This window comes from Lutjanus erythropterus, chromosome 4 (assembly GCF_056507025.1).
Source record: "Lutjanus erythropterus isolate fLutEry1 chromosome 4, fLutEry1.hap2, whole genome shotgun sequence".
Lineage (NCBI taxonomy): Eukaryota > Metazoa > Chordata > Actinopteri > Lutjaniformes > Lutjanidae > Lutjanus > Lutjanus erythropterus.
The window spans coordinates 40,448,887-40,472,799 of record NC_139320.1 but is presented as its reverse complement, the minus strand read 5'-3'; the positions used below and the strand labels follow the sequence as shown (position 1 = coordinate 40,472,799).

Genomic DNA, 23,913 nt, shown 5'->3' with positions numbered 1-23,913 from the left:
GAGTTAGCTGTTTGGTTTATGTAACAGTGGTCCTGTCAGAAAAGGCTGTCTGGTGGCAAAGTAAAGCAGTGAAAATGTTGTAAATATATTGTATCTTAGTAAGTATACTAAGTTGATTGTTGTAGGTGGACCAGTTTTAGGTGGCTAAAATATGTTTTCCTGTCCACAGCAGTATGTTGCTTAGCTTCCTACACTGGTGCTCCTGCTTCTTCCCCAAACTGGCCATCTACTGTAGATACACTGACCATGGATAAGAGCCTCATACGACTGCACTTCAAACAATCCAAACTATCCCTTTAATGCCATGAAATCTCTGTATTTTGCATATTGTATACATATCATAATAATAAATGCATCAGTGAATCAAACAGATACGTCATGCACATTAAATACAGTATGAATGCAATAAAACTAATTTTTGTTTGAAAGGAAACTTGAAAAAAAAAAGAGGTCAACTAACATTGACCTACATTCGTGCACAACACCCCGCCCCCCCAACCCCCCCAACCCCCCCACCCCCAAGTGTCACTGCATACCTGCTGTACTACTGGATGCTGTTATAGATACTCTACTGTATAATCCCCTTTACATGAGGGCATTCAGGGGAACAATGTGAAGATTAAACACCCTAAACTGTGAGATACGAGTCAATACTGACAGTAAATGATGATCCTTTTCAGACACGACTCAGGCTTTTTAGCAACAGCTGTGTTTACATTAAGAATATGTGTATAATGCTGTATATGTTGCCATATTTGTGTAGTATGGCCCAGTAGTGCTTGTTATGTACAGTAATTAAGTGGAATGGCAAATTAGATACTTTCTGCATTTGTTGTGACTTTTTTAAATAACTGTTGAAATATAAATATTGTAAATATAAGCTCATTTGTTTTAATTTATTTTATATTTTCCATATATTTATGCAGAAATAAGCAGGTTCTCCATCAAACAGTGCAGAGACGTGGAGGTGAAAGAGGTGAAAAGCACAAAACAATCAGCTGACAGACGAGAAAATTGCCCAATTTGAGTGTTGTGGTACAAAAGAGGCCGCTGACACAGATGTAACTGAAGTCTGTCGGGTAACAAAAGCCTTTGAACGTGCCCCACCTTGCTAATCATCTCCTGTAGTGCCAGAGAGGTTTGTCCATGGTTGAGTTAGTATGGCGAGCTGCACTGGGCCATATGGCACTCTGGCTAACCCTCGGGAGTGTTTAGGCAAGTTAATGGAGTGAGGAAACAGACACAAAGATACTGAACAATGATGAGTTTTACAAGATTACCTTCAGCCTTTAATGAAAAGACGTGCTGGTAGATATGAGGATGATCAGAGGTAACAGTGAGCTTGAAGTAAATAAAGTGTTTTTCATGGCGGTCCTTCGGTGACCTTGGCAGGAGTCTGTGCACACAGACAATCAGAGGTATCGGGTGTCAGTGAGCAGTTCAAGTTCACTGAACCAACTGTTTGCTATTTCTGACTCAAGAAAATATGTTCTTACCAGACGTGATGAAAACTCAGTTTCCTTTTGTGTAATCAAAAAAAAAAAAGTTTCATTTTCAGATGTGTCCTGAACAAATTCCAGATCTAAGATATCAGTTTGACTGGTTTATGTTTGAATGCATTTACTTTAACTTTCCTTAGTGTCTAAAACAATTTATTGTTCCTTTAAGAAGCTCTGATCAGATCCTCTTTGCTGCCCCTTTGTATCTAAGGAAGTTGAGGGGAAAAGCTTTTATTTGTTCATCTCCTTACAAATGGAGGTTACCTGCAAATATCTTTTTTTTTTAATTATTTTATATTAATAATATCACGGTATATATCAGTGACAGGTTGAACTCTCTGGAAACATTTCAATTGTCCCTTCAGGGTTCTTGCTTTTTGAGTCCTTATTGCACGTCAAGATTTCTGCCATTTTTTTCAAAAGGAAACACCTCTGAAAATCTGAGTATTATTTTAATATTTGTCAGCAGTACATTTTATTGAATTGTGATGACTGAACAGTCAGAAAGATAAAAGATAAAGATACTACACTGAGCTCAGATTTGGATCATTTTCTCAGCAGTCAATAGTAGATGACTATATTGGCAGACTTGCCAGAAGGCTGTGCAAACGTTACCAGATTTATCTCAACCTTTAATAGAAATCGTTATGTAAACATCTAAAACTCGTTGTCTACTTTCTCATCACTGAAGCTGCTGTTTGCAGAATATTGTCTTAACTGTCTATAATGTAATTTGCCATGATGGAAGAAAATCTATCACTGCCTTCTCTGATCAACACACAAGATTAATCGCACCAATGACAAGATATAAGATACGTTCTGGTGTTAATGTAACAGGTCACCAAATACAGAGTAACACCTGATAAACTAGGACAGTTAAATGCAGTATTCAAATCCATGACCTCGTTTTATTAGTTCCGATTACATTTTTTTAATTAAACATAAATATTTTATGATGATTTAAAACTTATAAAAACGAAAATGTTTTGTTTATTTTTACTGACTTCTCGAGGCCCACCCACAGGGCCTTTGCAGCCCACACTTTGGGAATCACTGCTTAAAGGGATATTTCAGATTTTTTGAGGTGGTAATCAGTGTTTAATTTATTTTTTATTTTATACATTTAAATTTACTTAAGTCCCACAATAAGACAAACTAAGTAATCAGCAGTAGACCAGCAACTCCGGTGTTCTGCAAGGTACAATTACTGATTTTTCCAGATGGGGTCTGGTTGCTTTGGAGAGTGATATTTAGTTTATATAGTGACAGTTTCTTGTTTGAAAGGACAGTCTGATGACAAGGTAAAGCAATACAAATATTCTAAATATAGTATACACATAAGCACAAATTATGTATGATATTAGGAAAAAAAGTATATCAGTACCTGCATCTGCAGAGACCCACCCCCTTTCATCCATAGTATTACTTTCTCATTATTTTGCTGTGCTCAGGATGTTATTCCAACCCAAAATGTTGGTATTTGATGTCCTGGGAATGAGACTCAAACATCAACTCTGGTCCGTTTACATAGAGCAATTGACAAACCCTCATCATTCTACCTTAAAATTATTCTGATTTCTTTAAGTGGCTAAAATACATTTTTCTGCTGACCCTGTCCAGAGCAGCATAAGACTTCCTCCACAAAATCTGCCAGACGTCTCTGTCCATCAGTGTTTTTTTAATATTGTCTTAACACAAATGACCATTCAATAACTTTGCCTAAATAAAATACTAAAATATTAGAAAAGTTATGACATAGATAAGGAAATAGCTACATTTTAATAATTTAATCAAAATAAATCTGTAAGAGTATTCAGTGACAGTTTTGGATAGCGGGCAGTTTTTAACACTAGGCAGTGGAAACTTTACCTGTTAACTATTTCCACTTTGTTGAACAGAATTTTCTATGTGAGGCTGGACTGGACCTCATTGTGGTGCTTGTTGATGCCTCCTCTGCTGCATCGTCAGCGGCTGAAGACGGGCGGGTCTCGCTGGCCATTTGGGGCCTCGTCTGTGCATTCCTGCACGCAGGGACTCAGTGTAATGGTGACAGATTGATAAGTGCTGCAGACACTGACCACCAGTCTTCACGTGTGAACCAAAGGGCAGCAGGAGTGGAGGGTGGCAGCAGGCAGGTAAGACGACAGCTGTGGTCAGACTGCAGACTGGAAGGCAGGTCTGATCAGGACAACCTGCTGTGTAACACTGAGCGTCAGAGTGAATCTCACTGAGACTTTGTGCTGGTTTAAGTTCAGTCATTTCCTGGAGTTTCTTCAGCAGGATCAACCTGACATGCTGGAGTTTCCTCAAGCTGAGAAATGATTCCAAGAAACTTGCCAGAGACGTTTTCCCTTCCGTAAACCTCTGAAACAGCAGCTTTCAGGAAAGATACCTTGTTATTTTCAAAAACCCACACAATGGATATTGATATGGATGATATGATATGGATATAGACCTCTGCTTTTCTTCTACAACAGCCTGAACATCAGCGCGTATTGACTTTCTTAAGTGTGAAATAGAAACAGGTTTACAGGGATTATATGTCTCCTTAGCTCTCCTGTCAACAGCTGGCTGTCAGATAAGCTGTTTGTCCTCCAGGCATGTTTTTCATATGTGGGCTGGTGCTTTGTTACTGACTCACTGGAGGGTGTGAGACTGTATATATTACCCTAAAGATTACTTACAGGGACAGTTCATTCCAACATCAAATCTACATATTTTTCATCTTATCTGCTGAGCTGTTATTTTACTGTCTGAATAGTTTTGGTGTGAGTTGCAGAGTTTTGGAAATATCAGCTGTAGAGATGTCTGCCGTCTCTCTAATATAATGAAACTACATGGATGTGTTCTGTACTATTTTCTTTCTACTGTGGATGTGCGCGATTAATCAACTATATGATTAAATGTTGCCAACCTGTCAGTATCTGTCAGTGCCAGAAATTCCTCTCGCCCAGCACAAATTCCCGGATGACCCACCCAACCCCGGATGTTGTTATCAGCAAAGTCTGACAGATGACAGCTTATACAACAAGTGTGGTTTGGCAGTTTTTTTTTTATATCAAAAATGAAAACAAGGTTGAATGCAGGCTGTGCCAGAATAAACTGGTATATAACCATTTGACTGGAATAATGCGGACCCACATTCAGCACAGACATGAACATTAACCTGCAAGCAGAGCAGGCTGCTGCTGCTAGCACTGCTAACGTTAGCCACACTGTGTGTCAGGCTGGCAGCTAACGTCAGCTCTGGGTGAACAATGTCATTTACCTGCAGACACTGTGATCCTTTTTGGACTGAAAAGTTGAGGCATTTAGTGAGTTGTTGTCATGTTTTGTAGGTTAATGTGCAATATGATTGCACAGTACAAAATGGCACATATTTCAGCAGCATTTAAAATTTGGTGGTTGTAGTCTGTAATTAACAGCCTCAAATGGCTTTTAATATATGCACTTTTTTTTGGACAGTGTTTCACATTATCAATTAATAAACTTAGTGTTTTTTTACTGTTAGACTAGCTGATTAGTCTAAATTAAATTTTGCGTTTAATTTACTGGGGTATTAGTCGCCAGGAACATCCATAGTTTCTACAGTAGAGAGAAAATAGTTCCTTCATGGATCTGCTCTCAACAAGGTGTGTCTGGTCGATGAATGGCTCAAACAACAGACTTTCACCAAAGAGGCTGGATTATAGTTCTGTGTGAAACAAAAAGCATACTGTGTGACTTCCACCTTAATTCCAAGCACAATATTTTTCTAAATATTTTAATATTTTCCAGCCAAGCAGTCTTTATACCTAAACCTACCCAAACTGACTGTTTTACTACATAAACCACGTGTGTAATGTCACGTGAGTTATATAACGTTGTTAAGGTCCAGCAGGCCTGTCACTGCCAGTGCTCTTAATAATAAAGAAATACATGTTGTCTTGGGAGTAACTGGCAGTCAACAAATTCTGTCATGTGGGTATGAGGATGTTTTTTTTTTTTGCCACTTTGAGCACCACAAGCGAAGTTCCATCTCTTTCTATTGTACTGGAGAGAAGGCAGACATCTCTACAGCTGATGTCTCCAAACTGAGAAACTAACACCAAAGTTATCAAGATGCATAAAAAGCACTACAAGCAGAAGTAAAAATATAAGTTTTTCATTTAAGGGTGAACTATCCTTTTAAAACAAAAGGAAAGTATGCCTGTGGCTGCTCCTACAAGAGTTTTATGAAAGAGGAAAAAACTAGAGCCTGAGGAATACTGCATTTTTAGCAACACTATAATATATGGGAGTAAAATATGAATGTTTGTGATGAATTTAGAGATAATTTATACTTTGTTTGTTTGTTTGTTTGTTTGTTTTTTAACTAATGGGTACCTATTCTATTATTAGAAGGTAAGTAGAAACAATAATTCTTTAGATTATAGCCAATATGTCCTGTAGTTGCTGTGTAACTATATGTTATGTTGTTATGTTATGTTGTTATACATACTACAACAAAATCATTTGTTAAGCACCCTCTCATTATCTGCTGTGTATTGAAATTAATTATTATCCTTATTAGATAATTGAATATCCTGTATGCAAATCAAACTGATATCACAACCAAAGTGAGCTCTTACCTCACACTCCTCCTCTCCATGATTGATTTTCTTCATTAGACACCACTGAGCATAATGCACAATGGATTTTTCTACTGCAAAACACAATTAACAAATGTAGGGAATTAACTCCAGTTAAGGGAGCCAGATTAAATAAAAATGATGAATATATCTGAAAACTCACCAAGTCGTTCTTGTTTTGCCTGAATGATACTTCTAAGTTTTTCCAGCTCCTTGTACTTCATTGCAAGCAGTAACTTTGCATCTCTAAACTGAGGTTTTATAGAAAGCGCGACTCTTGCCAGTTTTTGATTTGAAATAAACATCTTCTCTGCAGCCCGCTGCACGCCCTGAAACTGGAAATGAACACAAGTAGTAAAAGAAAGATCGAGACAGTTTAAATAATCTACTTGCAAAACTGTTTTTTTGCCATCCAAATTATTTGTATTACAAATGCAGCATCACTTAGTCAGCATGAAGTCCACCTTGTCTGACTTTAGAGACTCACCTTCTCACTGCACCTGATGATGTGACTGATCTTGTCTTCATCCTGCAGCAGCTCTCGCAGCTCTCTGGTCCTCAGAGCTCCAAACTGCACCGGCAGAGACATGATGAAGACTATGGTACTCTTTGCCTCCTCAGTTTGCGCCTGTTTGTTCCGGATGCGTCCTGTTGGGGCGCTATTCGAGCTTTTGATGCTGAGTTCAGGGACTGTCGGAAAAATATACGACTGTACCATAGGAACATCATGCATTACACTGTATGATATGAACGACCTTGAAAAGAGGCGTGTTCATGTCTTAATTGTTTAACCACGTTAGGAAAACGGGATATGACAGTAGTATACTATTAATAAATTAATTCACATTAAATATATGTTGCTTTGTTGTAATACTGATTAATGGGAATTTCCACAATGTCATTGTCTGCAGTCACACGTTGTGACTATGATTTTTGTTCTTATGTTGTAGAATTTCTCCTTTGCAGAATTGAGTTTGGTCTCAAGTGTTAGGTAGGCTAATAGTGTTCGGAAATTCCCAGGCAAATTGAAACTCTCATTTTACACTTGCACCTGAACAGCAGACTTACGAGAGTGTAGAGGAAGAGACACGAACATCCTGTTAGATCACCTGTACGGTTACCTGTAGTCTGCAGATCATGCTCATAGCTGAAGAAATAAATTGAACAACATCAGTTTCAGAGTATTTCTCCATCACAGCAGGTCAGTGATCAGTGTTTCAGTGACTCTCTGTGGTTCAGTGAATAGTGTTTTAATTATGGCGGCCCGCCACATTAAAAACATCGACACCATGACATGATTTTCTATTTTTGGAGTTGCGCACCTTTTTCGCTCGTGTCTAGAAGGTAACTCTTTATTTGCACAACTCTCGCGATATTTGTGTTCGTTATTTTTACTAAAATAATCAAACTCGCGCGATCTTTCGCGGGTCTAGGGTTCCCTTCTAGACACGACCCTCTCTGTCTCTCTGTCAAACTACAGACAGCAGACTGTCTGTAAACAGCACGATGTTTCACTCTGCAGTGTTTCACACAAAGACTTTATTTGTGTGGACATCCAGGTTTGGTTTGTCATTTTATGTTTTAATTAGTCCGAGAGGACGACGGTATCAGTGATTGATTAGTGATCAGTCTGCCCTCCTCTCACAAGGTAATGTCTTTTGTGCTACTTTTAGAAACGTGATTTGCTTGTTTGTTAACTAATCTTAAAAGTAATGTTGCCAGCCCATGAAAGTTTGCAGCAGCTAATGCAGCATGAGTTTCGTAAAATAAGATAAAGCAAAATTTTAGTAATCTTGAACAAAATTTATGCGCCAGAGATTGCTCCAAAATTACAAAGTACAAGAATAAAAGAATAGAGTGTTAAATATTAGATAAGAGTATTTAAGTAGTAACAGTAAGTATAATAAAGTGAAACATAAAATGTATAGGGAGTAAATGCAAACAGTACCTAATAAAATAACAAGAGGAGAACAATATAAGAAAAGTAATAAAAAGGAAACTAAACTAAAATGAATAATGAATGAAAATATAGTATTGGCAATGACATTGACAGTAATTAAAATGTGTTTTCCTTTACATAAAAAAAACGGCCATAAATTGATGCAGAAAAGACACTAATTGGTGCAAACAAATTTACCACCATTCCTGCCTTTTAATTACAAATAACACTGAAATAAAGAGATGACATATATGCTTTCTGTTTAAATATACTTTGTAAGGAAAAATGTTTCCAGTGCATAGTGAAATACTGGATAATATACAAATACTACAGTATGTCATTTATTATTGTAAAAAAGGCAACCATATATTACCTATATTAATGTTATATATCTGAATAATATGCAGAGCAGACTAACTAATGTATGGAGGGTTTGACAGGCCAAAACTAAATAAATAAATATCCAAATATAAATGTATAAATATAAAGATACAATCAAATGATTAAATACATGAATGGATAAATAATTATGTAATTTCACTCTTAATTGTCACTATAAATAAATAAATGAATCACAACCTAGACCATACTAATATAAAATATATGTTGTCCATTCATTCATTCATTCATTCATTCATTCATTCATTCATCAGGTTTTCCTGATTAGAGTGAGCATTAGGGCAGACTGCCAGGCTTGCAAGCCACTGTCTGAAACCCTGCTCAGGGCTTTATTTCTACAGTTATTCACAAATTTGTTTGTATGTCATTTTATTTGTTTATTTATACATGTGTTCATACAACTGTTGTTTCTGTGGTGTTTTGGCCATGTGTGTTTATCTCCTGATGTCGCCACACACTCTTCAGGTGATCACTACCCGTCGCCTCAGAATAACTGAGCTATATGTGTACTCAGTTAATCCCTAAGACGAGCGCTGCAGAGCTGCCTCGTCCTGCTCGTCAGTGAAAGTCCTCCACTGAGACAGAGAGACACACAGAGGACTTTCCCCTCCTGAGAGCAGCAGGACAACATGCAGATTAACCACAGTAGCCCTCAACACAGGACACCTCCACTGTGTGAGTAAATAATTTATATTAATATTTGAACGCCTTCAGTATTTTGTTATTGTCATATATTTAAGAGGATTCAGATGAGTGTGAGACTTTCACTGCAGAGCAGTAGCTCTTGTTTATAATTAATGATAAGTTTTCTTTCTTTACATGCTGCAAAGGCATAGATTTTTTAAAAATATGTTAACTTACAGAAACAGTCTTGTGTATTGTGTACATGTTGTGAATTTACTTGTCTGTTAAAGCTCTGTACCTTGTTACATAAGAAGCTTTTCAGTTCTCCGTATTTAAGACAACAGTGAGTTGTGCTCATCAGGATTTGACTCTTATCTGCTGCTAGACTTGTGTTCCTGTGTTTTTTGTCTCCAAAGTTACCCATAATTCTCATCTGAGGCGTGTGCCATCTGTTAAAGGAGGACAAGAAAGCATCAATCTGACTGTTTTCAGATTTCAAGCTGCAATTTAGGCACTGAGAGACTTAAATGTTGAGGAAAATACAAAAAAAAAAAATCACCCTGATTAGGGCACAACAAGTGACTATTTCTTATTCTGCTATTTGAAAAGAAAGGTTAAAGGTGGCATGACATCCAGCCTGTTCATTTAGGGCAAAGTGATACATGGTATTTACTATAAAAGGACAAATCGCTTCTTAATGAACGATCTGTGATATTGTATATTGATGGTAAATGACAATATCTAAAGGAATGTTAATCTTGTTCTGGTGTTGCATTTGCCAGACATTATTGTCTGTGAGCTACCTGTGATGCATGTCACTTATGTAATGTTTGTTGTCACGTCAGGCTTGTTGCTGCTTGTAAATACTGGGTGTGTTGAAATGTTTTTGGATGTGTACTGCTGTCTTTTTAACTTTCTCCTTTTTTTTTGTCCTTACCCCCTGCTCTCCAAGCGACTGTGCCTTTTGCCAGGCTGTCATTGTAAACAAGAATTCCTTCTTGTCCTGATGACTTGCCTGGTTAAATAAAAGTTGACTAACTAAATAAAACATAGGCACACTAAAGGGATAGTTCGATTTATATGAAGCAGGGTTGTGTGAAGTACCTCCCCTAGTTTGGAGAAGCTGAGCGGAGCACCGGCATGGAAGCAAAGCAGTGTAAAATATCAATATCAGTTTAAGTGTCCGCAATATTTAGAATACTTTCACTGCTTTATTTTGCAGTCAGACCATATTTTATCAATGGGGAAACTGCTGTTACATAAGCCAAATATTGCTCTCTCCAAAGCCACCAAACTCCTTTGGCAAAATCAGTTTTTCCACCTGAGAGAACACAGGAGTTGCTGGTCTACCACTGCCACGATTTGTCAGTTTGTTTGTGTTATTGTGTAACTTCAGTGAATCCTAACTAACCTTTAAAAATACTGAAGTCTCACAATAACACAACAACAATTCAAGGCAGCAGTAGACCAGCAGCCCCTGTGATCTGCGAGGTAAAATTACAGTTTTTGTCAAATGACTCGGGTGGCTTTGGAGAGCTACTGGTGGCTGTTGGTTTGTTGGCAAGGTGGTGAAAATATTCTAAATATAGCATACACTTAAACTGATATTGATTTTTTAAGTGGCTAAAATATGTTTCCTGCTAACCCTGTCCACAGTAGTACATTGCTTAGCTTTTGTGATGGTGCTCCTCTCTGCTTCTTCAAACTGGTGGTACTGACTACTGATAAGTACCTCATACAGCCCCGTTTAAAATAATATATAATATAAATAATATAATGTAATGTAATGAATTCATTTCTGAGGTTAGTTTATTACAGCTTCAGGACCCATCACTGCATCTTATAGCATATATATAGCTCATATGGTAGAATGGTCATCACTCACATTGCGTAGGTCTATAAGGTCACCTCTGGCAGTTTCCCTGCTTACTTAAGCTGGAAATGTTCATTTCTGCCAAACACTCGTACTCTTGGGACAAACGGCTAAAGTCCAGAGTGTGTTTTATCAGTACAGAGTCTGGCAAAACAAGCCTGTTCTGTTATGGTCCTTGGTCTCGGACTTGACGCTCTTATCTCTTCAAATAAAGGTTAAGACGCTGCTAATTTGACTCTGTCTTGACTCCTGTCAGATGCACTCATTTAAATTGTCATGATAATGGTGATTATGATGGTGAAAATGTTTATGTATAAAAGAGAAATACACTCTTGAAGTGTCTGTATGTATGTTAGAGGTATTCTGTGTTGACATGGGTGCAAATATTCTTCAGACATGCCATATATCTTACCTTAGATATTTCTCCTGTGTTGTGCTTTCACATAACTAGGACTATAGAGGTATAAAAAAATAGGCCATTTATTCCAAAGGACATACATGTGGGGCTCCTGCTTGTAAGGAGTCATTTCTTTCTATTCATGCCTGTATGTCAATTTTCAGATAGATTAAACTCAGCCTACTAAAATGTGAATGATATGTTGATTAATTTTTACATTATTGATTTTTTTAATTTGTCTGTTACATTTCTGTACTACTATTATAGCCAGGGAATGTTTTTAAAACTCATTGATGCATTTAATGACATTCCAGCATCCCAGAAGTGAGAGTAAAAAGCTCTGCATCACCATGCTGTGTTGCTGGAGACTCAAAGCAGTGTGTGATTTCATGTTTCTCCATTTCTGTCTCTCAGTGCAGTGATGGCTCCTCTGGTGGCTCTACCAGGCCAGGACATTTAGCTATGAGTGAACCAGAAGAAACCACGGCCTGCAGGCCAGAGCCAGACTCGGAGCACAACGGCGAGCTGGAAGACCTGGTGGCAGCCATGAACGTGGCTGCAAACCGCGTGACCCCGCCTAATGGCTTCAGGTCTGGTCCCCCTTGGAGAGCTCGACTGTCAGACAGGAAGCTGTCGCTGCAGGAGAGGGGGAGCCGCATAGCCCGACAGCCCACCATCGAGACAAAACGAGTATCCATCACGGACGCTGATGTGAGCAAACATGAGCCACAAAAATGAATTAATTCAACATGTTATTAATGAGGTCCTTTAATGATGAAATTCTCTGTTTATTTCTGCAGGATTGTGTCCAGCTCAACCAGTATAAGCTGAACAAAGAGATTGGAAAGGTGATTAATCAGTGCAGGATATGAAGTTGAAACAGAAGTGATGAAAGAGGATTATAGACATGTTTACTTTTGTTATTTCTACACCGCAGGGTTCATACGGAGTAGTGAAACTAGCTTATAATGAAGACTCTGACCAGTACTATGTGAGTTGAAGCTCATAAATACTACATTCATGATGAAAGTGTTTACATTGCTGTTGTCATGACCATCATTTCTTTTATCTCATTAATTCAGGCAATGAAAGTTGTTTCAAAGAAGAAGCTGATGAGGCAGTGCGGATTTCTGCGTGAGTGAAAAAACATAAAAATGCCCGATAAGCTTTCGTCTTCCCCCGTGGTGGTGTTGGTGATGTGTTTTTTTGTTTTTGTATATTTTGCATGTGACTTCAGGCCGCCTGCCTCCTCAGGGATCAAACCCACAGCAGGATCCATTCCCTAAAGCTGCACTGCCTCTGGACAAAGTGTACAAGGAGATCGCCATCCTGAAGAAACTGGACCATCATAATGTTGTTAAACTGGTGGAGGTCAGTCATGTGATCCAGTCCTCACCTGTTTGACATGTCCTGTAATCTTACTGCAAGTTCAAAGAGCATGAATGCATAAACTGGTTATAATGCACTTTGAGGGTCCTATGAAAACATTCACATAATTTTCTTCTGTAGTAGAAGGGCATGGTAAACTTAATCATCCCAGAGGAGCAATTTGTTGCACAGCCAGCAGAAATTCAGCCATCATACTAATCAACATGCAATAATTCACACAAAAAAACATAAAATTACATAACTTTTATTCAAGAGACTTGTAGCAGTAGGGACCAATGAGTTCTTACATCTATTGGTCCTGCTAGTTTGATGTTTTTGTGAGAAATAGGACATGAGGATGGGATGCAATGCAATGTAGGGAGCGATCAGTTTAGAAAATCAGAATCCACTATATTGTAAAATAGGTTTTTTCACATATTAGGAATTTGCCTTGGTGTGTTAATATGCACAATCAATAGAAAAGTAGTAACATGGTTTGAAAAAAATATAAAGAAAAATGAAAAGTGAGCACTGCATTTCAAGAAGCATAAATAGAATATTGACAAGAAAAGCTGCTAAAATATTATAAAAATATGTACAATATGATTTTGTGCACCAATGTGCAAAGTAAATATGCACAAACACACTTAGACAGCCATCTGCTTCATCATCTTGAAAATAAAATAATAAAATGCTAAAATATGGTACATTCTTAAGTTTTTTTTAATGAATAAACAAACTGCACAAAGAAAAAAAGATCATATAATAAAAGCAGAAGAATATGCAATCAAAAAATTCAATTTACCTCAGTTTTATTTATATTTTGCCAAATCATAACAGAAGTTATCCCAAGACACGTTTCATGTTGAGCAGATATAGACTGTATATCTGCTCAACATGAAACAGATATAGACACACACACACACACACTTTAATCAAAATTAAAATGGGTGTATTTGTTGTATACCACAGGTGATGAAAGGCCTTTACAACCCACAAACATACCATAACAATATTTCAAATAGTACAAATTAATAACTGGATGTCATATATTAGAAGAATAAGGCATATTTTATTATCTTTTATTATTAAACCAATCAAGGAGGGAACTGTGTCAAAATCAACTCTGTTGTAAATCATAAATAATCTCCTCATTAATCCCTTTTGGGGAGATTACATGTTTTCACTCCCAAAATACACACACAAATGCACGACATGGGGTGCCACATACATATAGTCAGGTACTCCATGCAGTTAGTCTGTGTTCAAGGCTCCTCGGGGCTCTGATTGGTTGTTTTTGTTCAGGTGCAGTGGATTCTTGTAACTGCCATTAGGGCCACTAGGAGGAGCCAGAGGAACCTGTTGTTTTCATATGTTATGTGTCTTCATGTACAACTGTCAGGATGTAGTAACAGTTCAAGCAAATATGACAAAAAGTTATTTTATGAACGTTACCCACTGAACCTTTAACGTGTCTTGCAGGTGCTTGATGATCCTGATGAAGATGGACTTCATATGGGTAGGAAGTCAGTCATCCCTTTTGCAGTAGTTTTATATTTCAATTTAAAGTTGGAAGAGTCATTAAATTCTGATTATTTGTTCTCAAGCCTTCGAATTGATGACAAAAGGGTATGTTTTTGTGCATTTATTTGTTCCAAAATGTGATAGTTTGGACATTTAAGTTGGTCCATAAGGTAAAATCTACTGATTTACTTTATTCCTTCCTTTCTCCACCTCTCTTCAGCCCGGTAATGGAGGTGCCTACAGACGAGCCGTTCACAGAGGAGCAGGCTCGCTTTTACTTCAGAGACGTCGTCCTGGGAATAGAGTACTGTAAGTTATGATTTAATCATATGTATTGAGCCAAAAAACTTAATTTTCTCATAAATTTTGCTTTATCAAAACTCATTTTGTTTTGTTGTGTGTTACCTTTAAATTTCCAACTTTGGTGCCTTAAACAGGCTGAAAGTAATGTCTTTCTTTCAAAAACAGATTGATAAAGTCACGTGTGCTCACATAAGTGATAAGTGAACTATAACTGTTCTTAAAATAAAGCTGATATTTCTGAGTTGCTCAGCAGACAATCATCAACACGTTGACGTCTTTGCACTCTCTGCATTATCCAGTACACTACCACAAGATCATCCACAGGGACATCAAACCCTCCAACCTGCTGCTGGGGGACGATGGTCACGTCAAGATCGCAGACTTTGGAGTGAGCAACGAGTTTGAGGGGACAGACGCCCTCCTGTCTAGCACGGCAGGGACGCCGGCCTTCATGGCCCCTGAGACAATGACAGAACATGAGCAGAGCTTCAGCGGAAAGGTGAGACAAAACTTCCTTTGTTGGTCAACTGAGAAACAGACAATGGTAATCATATGTTTTGGATGTGATTCATTATATCAGACTGTGCTTAATTTTGAGAAATTACTAAGAAATGATGTCCAAGCGCCTACTGAGAGCCTTGATATTCATCACTGTGTTTGTTTACCAGGCGTTAGACGTGTGGGCGATGGGAGTCACACTTTACTGTTTCGTCATTGGGAAGGTAAAAGCAAGATCACATCAAACTGCATGAAGAATAAAAAGCCAGGAGCACTTTTTAATTGTTTCATTTTGCCTTTGCTGTTCCAGTGTCCTTTTTATGATGAATACATCGTCTCTCTGCACAACAAGATTAAGAACAAACCTGTGGAGTTTCCAGAGACGTGAGCAAACTTATAGCAAACAGAATAGTTAATAATAATGACAGCATTTTTCAGGTGTGGATATGCATAGCTACATTATAAACACAGAACCTTAAGACTACATGTTCCAGAGGACAGATGATTGTGTCTGGCAGCAGGTGACTGTGGTTTTGACACGAAGGTGAAAGATGTTAGCGAGCTGATTATTACAATATTTGTAAGACTTTCTATGGTCATTTTTATAATACATAATAAGCACATTCATCATAAGACTATGTAATGCATTTATAGAACTTTTATGAATGTTATTAATCATGCATGACAACTTATAATAATGTTTGTAAAGTGTAAGTGGTTGACATAATGTGTTCTAAGTTCATGCAGACTTGTAAAGGCTTGCAGGCTTTTAAAGATATTTTGATTAACTAGAGAGAAAAAGTGATTAATTAATTTGTCGGTGGAAGAGAGCGACAGTGGTCATTTTAATGAAAGCAGCAGTTTCTGCTCTCTATTAACTAGTTTTGTCTTTCTGTTCTGTGTCCTGTGATGATGCTACTGCAACAAACATGTTATCAAAGACGAGTGGGTGCCAGAAAAAATGTCACACCTGTTGATGATGCATCAGAGCAGTTTTCTTTATTGTTCCCAAATGAATCCCTTGTCAAAGGAGGAAAAGCACAAGTGGACTTAATAACATGATGGCTCCATGATGATGACTCCACCACATACCAGAAATTATTAAATACAATGCTGCAAATAGCAAAATCATTAGTTTTGCCTCTTTTTGACAATTAGAAATTTCAGTGAAAAGGTCTCTTCCATGACCAGGAGGAAAAATGTTAAAAACATGCAAAGAGCACATTTGCAAAAACAGATAAAAATTCTTGAAATGAATAAACCAACATCAGTTTGACTGATATTCCCTTGACAAAGAGATGTATTTAATAAAAACTAAAAAGAAAGATAGAGATTTTATCAAAACAACCCAACACCAGTTGGATTTATATTCCCTGGATTGCAAACAATAAAACATGATTTAGAAAGATATATATTTATATCTGATTTTATATATCAACTTTTCATATTTATCTGTAAAACTGTAACCTTCTTCACAGGCCACAGCTTAGTAATGAGCTGCAGGATCTCATTAAGAGGATGCTGGACAAAAACCCTGAAACAAGAATCACCATCCCTGAAATCAAGGTGACTGGAAAAGAAAAATGACAGCATCTGATTAATATTATAAAAAAGACCATGTGTACCAGTTTGTGTTGCTTTTTTCACAATGGTGTGTGTGTGTGTGTGTGTGTGTGTGTGTGTGTGTGTGTGTGTGTGTGTGTGTGTGTGTGTTTGTGTGTGTGTGTGTGCTGTCACAGCTCCATCCATGGGTGACAGAGCACGGCTCCAGTCCTCTCCCTCTGGAGGAGGAGCACTGCACGGCGGTGGAGGTCACTGAGGAGGAGGTGCAGAACAGCGTCAAACTTGTCACCAGTCTTTCCACTGTGGTGAGTCGCACGTCGCTGCCTCTCTGGTCACCATTTAACCCTTTAAAGGCACAAAATTATCTGCTGGTTTGAGTATTTAAGGTAAAATGTCTCTGCTGCAATAATTACATTTACCTCTTTCAGCAGAGCACTGTCAGGCCTTTTCTTCAAATCTCATTTCAAATGCTGTGACGTTCATGAACATTTTATTCAGAGGGACAACGCTTTAAAGTGAACTAACTGAACTGAATCATTCTAGAACTGATCCGTTCTCACTTAGTTCAGTTGAGCTCTGAGTCAGCTGCGAGCGAACGAGCAGGGATACGTTTACTGCTCCTCTGTCTCACTGCTCCTGAACTTCCTGTCCCTCTCCTTCCCTGTCAAGTAGGTGTCAGGAAAATATACATGCTGTACGTAACAGCATAAGACTTTAAGCTTTCAGTTTGCAAACAATTGGTTTAGCCAACTGAATCCTCAGCTCAGACTACGCTACGCTAACAATGAACATTTCAGTGAACAAATCTTTTGAACGAACCTTTATTATGAACTGATGTTAGCGATTCTGTACAATGAAAGAACTGTTTTGACCATCACTACTCTTTTCTATGGAGTCATAGGAGTGTCATAAAAAGAATAAGTAAGAAAGTAAATGTGGAAATATTAAGAGGAAATAAATAAAAGAATGAATAAAACATTTAAAAATGAGGATGTAAAGAATAATTATAAGCATTTTTAATCATTTTCACATTTATGTGTAAATTTATTTCTGTATAGATTTTTATTTTTTCTGTATATCTTTACAACTTTATTTTTCCTTATTCTTGGCCCTTTAAGGAATAAAAAAGTAGTAAAATAGAACAAACATCAGTAAAAAGAAAAACAAAACAATAGTAATAAGTGACCAGGGAATATAAATAGGAGAGATATAAAATATAAGAACAATATAAATAAGAGCAAATATAAAAATATATAGGAACTATATAACCAATTTAAAAACTAAGCAGGCTCAACAAATTCTGCTCAGTTTATGTTCCGTATATTGTTCCTATATATTTTTAAATTAGAATAGCAACAGCAATAGAGAGAATATTTGGAAAAATGAAGGGATAAAAATATATGTATATGATGTAAAGAAAAAAAAATAGTAATTTCTATGCGAAAAATATATTTTTCAGAAATCTATAAATAAATGCATACAGAAATGGATCTATAAATGAGAATGCTTTTAATTTATTTTGTATTTTTTGTCCTCATCTTCCACATTTTTAAATTTTCCTATTTATTCTTTTATTTATTCTTCTTTATATTTCCACATTTATTTTTTTATTATTACTTTACAGATTTATTCCTTTTTTATGGCTCTCTACAACTCCATATATATCCTCTGTAGTCTGTAGGGGAATGTATCTCTTGAACTGGTCTTCACTTGTGTGAAATGTCAACTAAAACTTTTGCCCTCAAATCTCAAGATACAGAGAATAACAGGCCCAGGAAGTGATAAAGTGTATCACACAGAAGACAAAAAAGGCATTTCGTTATTTTAAAAGTTGTGAAATTATAATATTTACATAGAAGAGCAGCCTCTCAACAGTTAACCAGAAAGTGAGATTCAATTTTGACATTTGAAAGTGTATATTTTGGCGTGGAGACTTGTATGAAAGTGTTTTGTGTTTCCATTGAGACTGTCTATGATGTCCACTGCAGATTCTGGTGAAGTCCATGCTGAGGAAGCGCTCTTTCAGTAATCCCTTTGAGTGTCAGGGCAGACGGGCGGAGAGGTCCATGTCTGCCCCTGGAGGTCTCCTTACGTAAGTAGCCTACTCTGCAAATCCTGCCTGCTTCGCTCTGCCAAACTGCCGGCTCTGCGATTAGGCCGCTAACAAAACAAAGCAGCGAACAGATGCTTGGATAAAAATAGATCAGTCAGTTTCATACTTTGTATGTGCAGCGTGTCTCTCACATCAAACACATTAGATCCACCATCATATCCGGACCATTAATCTTTGAATACTGACGAGTTCTTTTACTGTATTTGTTTTGTTTTGGTCCTTAAATCAGCAGCACACTCAGGCAGATGAAAGCATTTGTCCTCTCCTGATAAGCTAAATGGATGCCCCTGCGGCAGCAGTAATGGCTGCACTGCTTTTGTTTTCCATTAACAAGCCAGTCCCGTCTGCGGGGGGCCGCTGGCACAGCTAATTACATGTGAAGAGTCGTGGAGCTGCAGCTATATCCTCCTCCACATGCTCCACCAGCGATCCTACAGCGCTGCAGTCTCCCACACACTGAAATCTGTGCAGATGTCTGTCCATCTGACACATGTGATATGTAAAAGGTGAAATCTTAGGAAACAGCAGGGCTGATTGTGCACTTAAAGCTACATTTCTGTATTTAAACATTTAAAAATGCTAGATTTATGTTATATATTTTATTTAGTTGTGTTCATACATTATCCCAAATGTCAAAAGGTGAAAAATCTATAATTTATTCAAAGTAACAATGCATTTCCTACTAGCCGCTAGTTGCCATAACTTTCTGGAAAACATGGGTTACATCAGAGAGGGAGGAAGGACGTCTGCGAAAGTGACTAGAAGTAACGCAGATAAAGCTTTAATATTACCTCATCCATGATGACAATTTCTGCCTGAGTCATGTCACGTAGATATTAATTATTAAACAACAACTCCCATGATCCCACGCTACTTCACACCATCATCAAGCTACGTTTTTTGCTCTTGTTTTGATGTGAGAGACACCTAGTGGCACAACTTACATATTGTGCACTTAAGGCCATTTTATGCCCCTGATATAATGATAATCTAATAGTTAAATAATTAATGTACAGGTGACATTGACAGGTGTAGTTTGGCTCTACAGCTGGCTTAAAGAAGAGCAAAAAGTTTTAATTTGATCTTCTTGGAGGGATGGTGTGTTGTGGCTTTGTGTATGCAGAGATTAAATATTTCATTTTTCTGCTCACAATAATTTAATCATTTGATTCAAGGTTAGACTTCAGATCAGATCTCTGGTCTGAGCTGGAGGTTGTCCTACATGAAGACCTATAGTGTTCACAATTAAATAAATAAGTAATTATGAAATAAATAATCATGTAAATAAGTAAACGTAGACAAAATATGTCTAACTATGAAAGTGCAAAACACTTTCTACTTAATACCTTCTGTGTTCATTAACATAATACATTGCAGGTATTTTTTGTAGTCAGTAATGTGGTCGGCTGCCTGTTCAACAGCCGGTTAGACAACAGGCTCTGCTCTGTTTGTCTTTACAGAGACAAAAACTGAAAGAACGCAGTCGCAAGCCACTTTTTGTACAGACACTATGAAACTGCTACATCTGTCTTTGCACTATTTGTTCTATTTGCACTGTAATTATTCATTGCTTTTCATATTGTTACAGTTCTCGTTCTTTATCTGTGCCTCGCTGTCTTACAGTTTTTCTTTGTGTTTTTATCTGTGACTCGTTGTTATTGTCTCCCGTGACTCCCCTGCTTAATTTGTAAATATTTAAATTCTTAGTCCTCTTTTTTTTAGAATTGGTCCTTTTTGTGTTTAGTTACTTTTTTAGTATTTTGTTTCTATCTTTGTATTTTTTTTTATCATTGTTGTGGTTTGAGTATTTATGTGTTTACATGGGGGGGGGGGTCTGAGAGAAGCAGCATTTCGATGATTTACATTTCTTATAGTTATGACAGAATTGACAAAGAAGTTGACTTTAATGAAAACACTGAAAAATGTTGTTGTAAAGAACAAAATTTGAAATTGAAAAGAAGAAGGATGAAAAAACTTTTTAAAACTTTTATTTGGAGCTAATTTTTGAAAACATACATATTTGTCTATTTATTTATTTACATAATTACTTATTTTGCAAAATCTTACTTATTTATTTATGTTTTTACTATTGAACACTTTGGTCTCCAGATGTTCTCCAGTGTAAACCAATCATCCACAGGAAAAATTACAGATTTCCTGATGGAAGTTTAAAGGAACCTGCACTTTGGGAATTGCACTCATTCACTTTCTTTCTGAGAGTTAGATGATTTGTACCACTTTTATATTTTATGGTGGGGGAAACCACAACAGCTTCTTGCTATGTGGCGAAAGTGCTAAGCACTGCAAACTGGGGGGAACAGTGAGCCTGGCTCTGTTTCAAAAAAAAAAAAAAGACCAAGTCAGCACCTCTAAAGCTCAGTAATTCACCCGTTGTGCCTCATTTGATTAATCTTGTACAAAGAACAAAGTGTAAAAACAATAATTTGTGTTACATGACCACAAATCCACAAACTGTTTTCTCTACACTTTTGTTTTTGTACAGATTAAACAAACAAGATAGCTTTTAGAGCTAATCAATAAGTTTTTGAGGTGTGAAGGCTGGATTTACACAGTGAAACTGTCTTGCAGGTTTAGTTGATTAACACCTAGTTGTAGCTCTTTGCCACTCACTTGAAACATGTCTGAAACTCAGCTGCAAAACTCAGCTTTCTTAAACTAGTTTCTCGCAACAGCCAATCAAGATGCTGATAACATGTCACATGATCACATCAAATGATGCAACGGTTTATCCCCAAAATGAACAAATTAATAAAACAGAAGATGGTCTTTTTGGATGTTTTCAGGAGGAAATTATCCTCACAGATAAATTTGAGCGAGGCAGAGTGTATTTACATCGCCATAAACAGGTGACTAATGTTACTGCTGGAAAGTTATAGCTCTGCTTTAATACAGTTTTGAAGAAAAAAAATTTTTTTTCTATTCTTTAATGGGCACACCTGTAAGGAGACCAATTTCCCAGGGGGATCAATAAAGTATTTCTGATTCTGATATCAGAAGGTGGCAACAGAACACCATTTATTTATTTATTTGTTTATTTTCCTTGAGTCAAAGGGCGAATACACTCATTAGAGGCTCACTGGATTAAAAACTCCTTGAAGAGAATGTGAAATGATCCATTTCTCTCTCTTTTGATTAGTCAGTAGGTCGTGTTTCTTCCTTCAGCACATCAGTGCGTCTGAATGCACCAATAGCTCCTCTCTTATTCTCCAGGACAGCCATTATGAAACAACGTTGCCAGCCAGTGCCAGAAGAAAAAGCAATACAGCATATTCAAACTGATTTTATGTTTCATCCGGCAAGAAAATTATACAAAATAAGATACAAAGATGCAAATGTAGTTGCAATGACATTTGATGCACTCTAGCAAGAAAACAATAAAACTAAGACCCTATCTTTCATGCAGTTTGCAAGCTGTAGCTAGTTGCATGAAAGTTTCACTGTGTAAAGCCAGCGTTAGTAGGTGGACTTTGTTACCTTTACATGGAGTGCGGCTGGCAGTCTTTATGCTAAGCTAACTGTTGTCATATTTGCTACTCAGACAGATCAATTTTCTCAACTCTCAGTAAAAAAGTGAATGTGTCTTTTCCAAAATGTCTGACTTTGCCTTTAAACTGGCGCAGTCGATAAAATCTGTGTTGATCATTAACTGTGTTACAAGCTAAAACAAGTATAAATCCTGGCCTCTTACGTTACATCTCCTTCTTGCAGTGGTTCTTGGGGCTTATTGGGGTCTTCGCCTCAGCTTCATCCTTCCTCGAGGTAAATTTGATCAAAGCTTTCAGGTTGAGCTCATGCGCTTCATACACACACAGCAGCGCAGCTCATCGGTTTGTTTGTTCAACCTTAAGAGGATTTAAGAGAGACAAGACAACACAAAGCTGTCAACAACGAGCTGTACCCAAAATACATGGACACACACACACACACACACACACACACACACACACACACACACAGTTGTCCTCCAGTGCTTTGTGTTGGCTCTCTGGTCTCTCTTCTTGTGTCCTCTTGAGGTTGATGTGATCGAAGAGTGATGAGCTGTCCTGTGGAGGACATACTCTCTACCTTTTTTAGTCTAGTGGTTCCCCTCCAAACCCCCTTTTCTCCTCCTCCTCATCTGCACTCTCACTTTGTCCCTTTAACAACATGTTGATAAGCATCTGTCCCCTGCAGGAAAGTCAGCAATGAGGGGAGCAGAGACGGAGAGTTGGAGGACTTGTATGAAGATGACACATTTACAGAAAGCACGGAATAAATTGACAGACAGAAATTTGTTTTCTTACTCCTTTAATTCTCTCCTGTTTTTTTCTTTTGCTTCCTGATTTCTGTGCTCATATATTTTTCTCACATTAGTCCACAAGACTCTGATAATTCTGATATATTGAATATGAAGAAGATATATAGTGCATTGAATACCTAAAATGATCACAAATCAGGTTAGATTTTATTCTGTCCACTCTGCTTGTTTACCGTTTTGTTAATATTTCAATTACAGATGGCACGGATGATGAACTAATGTGATTTATTTACTTACTGTTACTGTTAAAAATGTAAATGTGCTCCATAAAGAAGATATTTTTACATTTTCCTACAGCTGTTGAGGATAATAAAAGTTCTCATTGTAAACAATGACGTTCTTTGATTGCAAAAGCAGTGATTGTGCCATCAGTTTTGTTTATTAAATGTGAAACACTAGATCGCAGCCTTTTGACAACAAGTCTTTTGTTTGTTTTTTTGTTGTTTTTGTTCTGTCCAGGGTTTGCCTCTGCCTTTGCTCCATTTAGCAAAGTTTTTCTGCATTTTTCCTTGAGTATTTTTTGTCAGCTGGAAAAGTCTTAAATATCAAGTTGGAGACAAAGCATTCATTGTCACATGTATGTTTAAAAGGAAGGTTCCCTGTACAATGAAATTCTTCCTTGCCTCGCTCTGACTGCTGTTTAACAAGGAAATACAATGTTTAGAGAGTGAAAAATATAAAACACAAGAATATTAATAATAACATATAAAGAAAAAAGAAAATAATGTATCCAAAGAACAATATACAGTATCGGGTAACAAAGTATGTTATCCATTACATAATACAATCAACATCAACATGTATTCTGCTGTGCAGCAACATACAGGATCTCACATTTCTTAACGCTCTGAAACAGTCAAGCTGCAGCCTCATTTTATTTTTAAA

General features: G+C 37.2%; 2 protein-coding genes across 3 annotated transcripts; one reads left to right on the top strand and one right to left on the bottom strand.

Moving 5' to 3' along the window:
• Nucleotides 1-3,425: 3,425 nt before the first annotated feature.
• LOC146329001 (vacuolar protein sorting-associated protein 37D-like) lies at nucleotides 3,426-6,793 on the bottom strand. The gene is made up of 4 exons (XM_084716600.1): nucleotides 6,597-6,793; nucleotides 6,273-6,444; nucleotides 6,110-6,183; nucleotides 3,426-3,875 (listed from the first exon to the last, which is right to left on the bottom strand). The coding sequence occupies exons 1-4, from the start codon at nucleotides 6,696-6,698 to the stop codon at nucleotides 3,426-3,428; spliced, it is 798 nt and encodes a 265-aa protein (XP_084572726.1). The 5' UTR covers nucleotides 6,699-6,793.
• Nucleotides 6,794-8,978: 2,185 nt separating this feature from the next.
• camkk1b (calcium/calmodulin-dependent protein kinase kinase 1, alpha b) lies at nucleotides 8,979-23,360 on the top strand. Of its 2 annotated transcripts, XM_084716598.1 has the most exons (17): nucleotides 8,979-9,122; nucleotides 11,756-12,052; nucleotides 12,142-12,189; nucleotides 12,279-12,332; nucleotides 12,424-12,475; nucleotides 12,579-12,712; nucleotides 14,192-14,228; nucleotides 14,317-14,338; nucleotides 14,454-14,542; nucleotides 14,836-15,035; nucleotides 15,205-15,258; nucleotides 15,345-15,418; nucleotides 16,513-16,600; nucleotides 16,774-16,902; nucleotides 18,586-18,689; nucleotides 22,440-22,490; nucleotides 22,905-23,360. In XM_084716598.1, exons 2-17 carry the CDS (start codon nucleotides 11,804-11,806, stop codon nucleotides 22,984-22,986), a joined length of 1,467 nt encoding a protein of 488 aa, XP_084572724.1. In that variant the 5' UTR covers nucleotides 8,979-9,122; nucleotides 11,756-11,803; the 3' UTR covers nucleotides 22,987-23,360. The 2 variants fall into 2 exon arrangements, with proteins under 2 accessions (XP_084572724.1, XP_084572725.1); XM_084716599.1 differs by lacking the exon at nucleotides 22,440-22,490.
• The last annotated feature ends 553 nt before the right edge of the window (nucleotides 23,361-23,913 follow it).

Excerpts from the sequence above, each read along its gene's own strand:
- LOC146329001 (XM_084716600.1), bottom strand. The coding sequence starts at position 6,698 with ATGTCTCTGCCGGTGCAGTTTGGAGCTCTGAGGACCAGAGAGCTGCGA. Across the intron at positions 6,184-6,272 it reads GGCAAAACAAGAACGACTTG|TAGAAAAATCCATTGTGCAT; the intron begins GTGAGTTTTCAG and ends TGTGTTTTGCAG. Across the intron at positions 3,876-6,109 it reads ATGGAGAGGAGGAGTGTGAG|CTGCTGTTTCAGAGGTTTAC; the intron begins GTAAGAGCTCAC and ends CTTTCCTGAAAG.
- camkk1b (XM_084716598.1), top strand. The coding sequence starts at position 11,804 with ATGAGTGAACCAGAAGAAACCACGGCCTGCAGGCCAGAGCCAGACTCG. Across the intron at positions 12,476-12,578 it reads GAGGCAGTGCGGATTTCTGC|GCCGCCTGCCTCCTCAGGGA; the intron begins GTGAGTGAAAAA and ends ATGTGACTTCAG. Across the intron at positions 12,713-14,191 it reads ATGTTGTTAAACTGGTGGAG|GTGCTTGATGATCCTGATGA; the intron begins GTCAGTCATGTG and ends CGTGTCTTGCAG.